The sequence below is a fragment of the Nansenia antarctica genome, assembly GCF_963989245.1.
Source record: "Nansenia antarctica genome assembly, chromosome: 16".
NCBI lineage: Eukaryota > Metazoa > Chordata > Actinopteri > Argentiniformes > Microstomatidae > Nansenia > Nansenia antarctica.
In genome coordinates this window covers 5,387,472-5,395,500 of record NC_137686.1, presented here as the reverse complement: position 1 = coordinate 5,395,500, position 8,029 = coordinate 5,387,472, and the positions used below count along the sequence as shown (strand labels likewise).

At 45.8% G+C, this 8,029-nt stretch overlaps 1 protein-coding gene across 2 annotated transcripts; it reads right to left on the bottom strand.

The window, feature by feature from the left end:
- Positions 1-1,053: 1,053 nt before the first annotated feature.
- LOC308171744 (putative ATP-dependent RNA helicase DDX5) lies at positions 1,054-5,934 on the bottom strand (the record flags this gene model as incomplete). 2 transcript variants are annotated; one of them, XM_080546615.1, is made up of 13 exons in its annotated part: positions 1,054-1,497; positions 1,771-1,992; positions 3,325-3,384; positions 3,469-3,530; positions 3,641-3,751; positions 3,950-4,122; positions 4,233-4,393; positions 4,488-4,629; positions 4,714-4,779; positions 4,928-5,061; positions 5,153-5,249; positions 5,419-5,596; positions 5,894-5,934. In XM_080546615.1, 13 exons carry the CDS (start codon positions 5,932-5,934, stop codon positions 1,067-1,069), a joined length of 1,878 nt encoding a protein of 625 aa, XP_080402741.1. In that variant the 3' UTR covers positions 1,054-1,066. The 2 variants fall into 2 exon arrangements, with proteins under 2 accessions (XP_080402741.1, XP_080402742.1); XM_080546616.1 differs by having other exon boundaries at positions 1,375-1,497; positions 1,758-1,992.
- Between the last annotated feature and the right edge of the window lie 2,095 nt (positions 5,935-8,029).

The window sequence follows — 8,029 nt, the reverse complement described above, 5'->3', positions numbered from 1 at the left end:
AGAGAGCCTCAGACCATCTCTATGGCTCCCACATAACTCGGACTCACAGTCCACAAGGGAGCAGTAATGAAACCATCAAGTCTAGCTCGTATCGAGAGCTAGCTAAGGGCTGGTCAGCATCGTGAACTGGAGGGCAGCTGCCATCTGCTGGTAAGACGGGGAATTGTAAGTAATTCATGAGTTGAGTTCATGTGGACACTCGCATGTATGCTTCTAGCACGCAGTATTACCAAGTATAACCTTAATACCCTTTTCAGACACATGGCAGACTCACCAATATTTATTACGGTATCATGTTGAGAAATGGGGCGTTGACATTTTTTGGGACTAGACCTGGATTTAAGGACTAACATTACATATTTAAATCAGTTTGCAGAGTATGACCTCAAGGCACAATACTTGGTAGATCAATCAGACAAGACATGGTGTTGAAGTACTGGCAACAATCCTGGAAATACATAGCTGGCATTATCCTCTGGTATACCAGAGTTTAATTTTGACATAAATGGGTTACTATGGGTGCAAAATCTAAAATCACTGAGGTCAGTATGGCTTTAGGTCAAAAGTAATTTTTACATTTCTACTGCTGACAACTATACTTTTACCCATCTCCCAATTGTTGAGAGAAAGTATGGTGCAACAGCAACCATGCTCAACATTTAGACATGCGGTAAACAAGAATACTTGGAGAAAGATTTTTTTGAGTTTTATTTGAAAGGCCATGCAGTGCCTCCCAGTTCAGATCTTATAACATGTTCACTTTAAACAGTACAGGTGGAAAACCAATACATTTGCAAATTACTAGTACAAAATAACAAGACTAACATTACTGAGGAATGTAACAAATTAAATAGTAAAAGAAAGCAAGAGAAATGTGCGCCTTCAGTATCGCTGCACTGCAGACCCCCCCTCCTCCCAACAAGGACTCGATAGAGGTTCAAATCGGTTTAACCCGTGAAACAAAGGGTTACTCAAAGAACAAAAAAAGAACAAAAAAACAATTGAAGGGTATAGACTTAAAACAGGCCAGAAAAACCAATAAGTTACTTCACTTTCATGTGCGTGTTTACTGAGGGAATTGAGGGGGCATGGGGTAGGGCACCATAGGAGGCGGTGGCTGCGGTGCCTGTTGCTGGGGGTTGAATGGGAACTGTGGATGGCTCATGCCGTTCTGTGCGCCTCCTTGGGTGGCACCAAACGGCTGGGCCTGGAAGTTCTGGGCTCCAAAAGCCCCAGCCTGGTTGGAGCCATAGTTGGACTGTCCATTGCTTCCATAGCCACCTCCACCTCTGCCAAAACCATTGCCACTTTTGTCGTAGCTGCTTGCCCCATAGCCTCCGTTCTGCGAATTTGTGCCAAAGACCTTCTTTGGTCCACTGTCGAAACCTCTATCGTTATCCCTGTCCCTAAAGCTACCGAAGTCACGTCTGCCCCCGGTGGAGTACCTATCCCGCCGGTCGTCCCTAAACCCGCCACCTCTGCCTCCCCTTGAACGACCTGGAAGGAAACAAACTGAGCTTTAGACACACTGGCTTTCATGCAAGCTCATGAGATGAAATGGACAACGGGGAAAAACACACAAACATGGCTGAGGGTATATGATGGTTTCAAGACAAACTTAACATGTATATGAACTGAGATACCATCTTTTTGACTGTGCCAACCCATCCACGTCCAAACCCCAAAAAATAAAGCAAACAAAAGCATAAAAAAGGAAAGAAAATGGCTGCAGCTGAACCACAGTTCCTGTATCTCACCAATTAGATTTACCTCCTCTGTCTTCCGCCATCTGGAGGAGCTTGGGGTTGATGGCCTGGTTTGCCTCTCGGAGCACGGCTACAAGGTCGCTGGCCTGCCTCATGTTGTTGGGGGTGAAGAAGGTGTAGGCGGTGCCGGTCTTTTGGCTGCGGGCGGTTCTGCCGATGCGGTGGATATAGTCCTCAGAGTTGTTGGGGTAGTCATAGTTGATGACAAATTTCACGTCCTCAACATCTGTAAGATGTGTTGTAGTGTGGCAAAAAGGAAGAGGGCGCAACAAAGATGCACACCACCACAACAGCGAGACCAAAAAAAAGCCACGTTAGTTACAGCCATGGAACTTGGGTGTAGCTGGTTATTCCACCAGGCTGCAAAGTTTAGCATTAGACTGACAACTCCCGAAAAAATACTTATCCGTGGGGATACTACGGTGGGAAGAGAGAAACAATGCACACTCCATATGCTTCCAATCCAGCGACAAAACAAAAACCCTCCCTTTTAACGCCAACAATCTCCCCTCAAAAAAGGATGGATCAAAAGTCTTACCAGTAAGGAGTATGCATTCACTAGTCCATTCCCATTGCAGCAAACGCCCCACACATTGTCAAGTGACCTTCCGGGGCTTCTACACAGTAGGGCCGCTATGCGCACTGTTGCCTCCTCATGTGCCGATACTAGGACCTTATGGAGATTACCAAGGCCCTTTCATCATGCACACTCATAAGAAGCTCGCTATAAAGGCCACACTGCAGCGTCTTGCCAAGACCATATAGACCAGAATCAAATTGGGGAGCCTGCAAAATTGGAGCCCTTGTTACTACCCTGACCCATAAAAAAAGAAAAAGTGTATTCCCCCCAGTCTCGTCATGGCAAGATATTCCCAGAACCAGTGTTCACTTGATCAAATGTCTCTCGATGGCAGGTCTCGACATGACTTTGAAACGCAGGCGAGGGAGGAGTGTGAGCTTGGATTTTGTCCCCGGCCAACCAACATGTCCGACTGTCACCCAAGAGCGCCAGTAGCCATATCAGTACAGAGGTGAATGTGAAATAGATCGGACAACTGCTCTCCGCACAGTTTAGGAAACTGCAAAGTTTTTACGCCACTCATGCTTTTACACTACATAAAAAGCACCATCCGCAACTCAATGACTTGCAATACAGTGCCCAAATCGATATGCAAGACAAGGAAACCGTGGAGCCTGATTTGAGCTGGGACGAGACCGTGGGTGTGAAGCAGTCCAAACCGTTGCGTGTTTGTGGGGGTACTGTGGCTAGCCCTCGGTCCCCCTTTTGTTTTAGGCAGGCCAGCGCGATATGCCGCACTCGGGCCTGTCACCTCTGTATGTGACTGGTTGACCCCACCCCCTCAGGTCAGGACATCTCCAAGAATCCTCCTTCCCCCTCTGGAGACCTGGGCTTGTCATGCCAAGGCCCTGCCACACTGAACGCTCCTTCAGGTACAGGGAGAGAACTCAGAAAAAGGTAGAAGAGTTAAAGAAAGCAAATGCACTTTCTTTGAAAATAGAAGTTGGTAAAAGTGACCGAATACAGAAGGAAACTAACCTAAACCCCTGGAGGCGACGTCTGTAGCAATGAGGATCGGAGCCTTTCCGTATTTGAACTCTGAAAAACAAAAACGAGAATTAGGCTTGCGTTCACTCAGACATTTGATTATGTAAGATACCAGCTTATGCGACTCAAACATACCATTGAGCACCCAGTCTCTCTCCTGCTGACTCTTGTCTCCATGGATGCCCATTGCTGGCCAACTGTAGGGGGCGGAAATGTCATCAATCAATCTAACATGAATGATAGGTATGACAGTAACTAAATGCTACTGAATGATAGATATAAGAGAGTGTACCTAAATGCTACTTACCCATCCCTCCTCATCCTCCTGGTGATCTCATCACATCGCCTCTTGGTCTCAACAAAGATGATGGTCTTGTTCTCCTTCTCACTCATGATCTCCTCAAGAAGGCGGAGGAGTCTATAATAGAAAATCCAGATGCAAATTACACATCCATAAGCCTCAAACTAGACTGGCAGAAGGTAAAGTGCCATACATCTAGAATAAATAAATATAGCTTCTGTGAATTTTAGAATAAAGATACGAACTACAGGCAGAAAGCTCATGTTCAAACATATCTAACAGATACTGTAGGTTAGCCATGCAGACGGGACTCACTTGTCTTCCTTCTCCCCATCATTGCACACATCCACTATCTGCAGGATGTTGTGGTTGGCACTCAGCTGCAGGGCACCAACGTTGATCTGGACGTACTCCTTCAGGAAGTCCTCAGCCAGCTGACGCACCTCTTTGGGCCAAGTGGCACTCCACATCAGCGTCTGCCGGTCAGGCTGGAGAGAAGAGGGAAATGCATTACAGAAATCCGAGAGGCATTCAAAGTGTGTGGGGGGGATTGGTTAACATTGGTTAAAAAGCCCATCTAAACCTCAAGGACACTCACTCTGATTTGGTCGACGATTTTACGGATCTGTGGCTCGAAGCCCATGTCAAGCATTCTGTCGGCCTCGTCCAGCACCAGGTAAGTACACCTACGCAAGTTGGTCTTTCCCGCTTCCAGGAAGTCGATGAGCCTGCCAGGAGTGGCAATGCAAATCTCCACACCTGTGAAAAAGGACAACCACATTAAGCACCAAAGACCTGCAGTATGTTCCCCCCCGCCAAAAAGACTGACTCACTGAAGTGGTGTGTAACTTACCCCTTTCCAGGTCCCGAATCTGTGGCCCCTTGGGTGCTCCGCCATAGATGCAGGTGGACTTCAGGCGAGAAGCTCTGCCGTACTCTGCTGCCACCTGCTGGACCTGCTGAGCCAGCTCACGGGTCGGGGCCAGCACCAAGCACTGAAGGAAACATAATCAAATACCTCAGTCACAGTCAGGCAGGAAATTTGGCATAAAGCACACCGTGATGTCAACAGTACTTACAATGGGCCCATCTCCACGTTCCAGGAATGGCTGGTGGTTGATGTGCACGATTGAAGGTAACAGATACTGCAGAGAAAATAAATTACAAATTACTTTTAAACTCAAGATGGATGAGACATGAGCATCATTTTGTGCTGAGCAATTGTATAGCAGTCAAGTCTGTGAAAAAATAGACAAAAGCAATAGATGGAGGAAATGATACTGATTCACTTACAGAAAGTGTTTTCCCAGAGCCTGTCTGTGCAATGCCAACCATGTCTTTGCCACTCAGGGCCAGTGGCCACCCTTGGGCCTGGATGGGTGTTGGTTCACTCCAGCCAGCTTTGTTGATGACATCCATCACATAGGCTGTGGGGAAGGGAGCAATGCACATTTAAAATCAACCGATTGAAGACAACTTCATGTGAACTCAAGATCATAGGGTTAATTGTATGCTTACATGGAAAACTGGCCTCCTGAAACTTCATCATTGGATTGGGACAGTCTCTCCCCTTCACTGTTATGACTTTGTTTCTCCTGTATAGCTCAACATCTTGCTGAAAATGGAAAATGAGATCCAGTGGTCACTGAAATGTGGTACTTTGCCAGTAGCCATTGCCGATTGAGCAACAAAGAAACACGTGCAGGGGCCCACACATTCCTGTCATTACATAACATGTCCACCATGCAACAGCATCTGGACTGCCCACGTGACTGAGTGCCTACCGGAGATCTCCTCTGGACATCGGGGTGCTCTTGATAGAAGTTCTTCTCGAACTTGGGAAGTTCATCAAGGTTCCAGTGTTTTTTGCGCAGTCGTTCACCGGGATTTCCAAATTTACCCCCTCCTCCACCTCGACTGCCTCCACTTCCACCCCCGAAGCGCGGTGGTCCGCTGCCATAGCTGGAAATAAATGCATGTGTCACCAATGATACCTAAAAGTCAGACTTGTACGAGGTCGATGTTAGTCCACTTACCCTGTGGAAGGGTCCGAATAAATGTTGTTTGTGAACACAACCAAGAACACAATAGATAAGTAGCGGTGACTGTGCAGGCAGGGAAGTAACCGTCTGAGAAGCAACACAGCGCTATTGCTAGCTAGCTAACTACCGTTACACTGTGCTTCATGTCAGCCATTTCTGACGAGAAAACACGAGGAAATAACTTGTTCAAAAAACATGTTTAAAACACCACACTTACCCTCGATCTCTACCACGATCTCTGTCGGAAAATCCTGGCATCTTGTAAACAAATTGTATAAATAAAAACGATAAATAAACGACGCCAAAAGTCCGCTCTGAGTCCCGCCCGGCAGTGTAATAAGTGGCTCTGCCCGTGGACGCTGTAAGTGCCGGTGAACAAAAAAAGAGGATCGGATTTTATCGCAAAAGGAAGTGTCACGCTATGTCTGACAAAAGTATTCATCCGCGATGAATTCATCGAACTGAATTTTCAGCCGCAGTATTTTTGATAAATAAACCAACCATATACAGTATCATCACTATGTATTTATGTTTTTAATAGTCATATTATAGATTGAATATGCCATCCGCAGAGAGGATGAAGGTGGTCAGCAGTGGGACCCTTCCAGTCAATACGTGTATGTCTGTGGCAAACACTTCATCACAGGTTAGTTAATGATGTTAAAAGAAGTCAACAGTTATAATGTTAAAAGTCAAAGTAGTGAATGTTGATGCTGCATTGAAAGGGAAATATATAACATATTTATATATAGGGAATATAAAACAAACTGAAAAGCCAAGGAAATCCCAATTTAATGTTAAAGCTTGTAGCTTGTAGCTTTAGCCTGTAGCTAGGTTTACAATGGCCTCTCATTCACACATAAATGGCGGCAAGCTACCCTGCCCGCTCATTGGGAGCAATTTGTGGTTTAGTGTCTTGCCCAAGGACACCTCGACATGTGGCCATGTAGGGTTGAAATTGCCGATCTGCTGACCTTGCGATCAGACGCCGGCTCTACCAATGTCATGGTAAAGGGCGGGTGTGGTGCAGGAGGTAGAGAACCCCACATGGCCACATGTGGAGGTGTCCTTGGGATCACCATGACATTAATGTCATGATAATAAAACTATAGGGAATCGAATCATCATGGATTAAATTAACCCATACATGTAATTGTTCATTTTGCAGCAATACACATCATTTACTTGTGAAATGTGATTACGGTAATTGTAATCCAGAATTAGAATTGGTGACTATTGAGTGAAGTATCAGCTGGCATACTTAATGACTACATTTGATGAGTGCATTTAATCAAAGCTGTATAAAGTTCTTTTGAATGAGTATCTGCATTTGGCTTACACTTACTCTACTGGTTTCAGGATTCCATGCGAATGATTGTAGTCATCCGGATTATGTCCCATCTATTTTTCCACATCGGCAGCAATTGGCACAAGGCAGAGTTAAATTACGGCGCTACAAAAATGCCAGGAAGAGAGAGGCTGGTGATGATGGGAAGGTCCTGTCAGCCAAAAGAAAACAAAGGTCACCTTCAGAAGAAGAACCTCTCACTGAGCCCACTGAAGAACCTCTCACTGAGCCTACTGAACAACCTCTCACTGAGCCTACTGAACAACCTCTCACTGAGGACGGTACACTGAGCAACAGGCCAGTTTCGCACAGGGAGCAGGTTGCTATTGCCATAGAGGTAGCCAATCTCAGGAGAGAGAGAGATGAGGCCAGAAGAGAATGTGATGCTGCATTGCAGCGATTGTCTGTGAATGCTGTTCGAGGCAACAACAGTGCATGCAGGGCCATGACTGGGCTTGACTGGGCAGTGTTTGACTGTCTACATCTCTACCTTCTTCAGTTTATCAAATCACCACCTAAGGTTTTTCGATTGTCGACCGAGGACCAGCTTTTCCTCTGTTTGCTCAAGCTACGCCAGAATTCGTCTATTGCTTTGCTGAGCCAAATACTGGACCAACGACAGTCTACCATCCGCCACTCCAACGTTGGCTGAATCTTCTGTATGCAAAGATCACCTTCCTCATTCACTGGCCTGACAGGGATTGCATCAGACAAACCATACCACCAACGACAAAGGCCAAATTTCCTTTTGAAATCAGAATTGTACATCCAAAGGGGCTTAAAGCCAGGTAAAGACACCAACAAATATGTAATTCATGATTACTTGGCCAGGTAACTTCTGAATGCTAACCATGCTTTGTTTTTTCCACAGGGCCAAATCTTATGAATGAATGGTCTTTATTGTCGTTGATATAGTACAGGTACCATACAACAACATTTGGGAGGGGGGGCTCTGCTGGTGCTAGGATTTTTTTTTACTAAAAACAAGAAGGGAAAAGAGCTGGT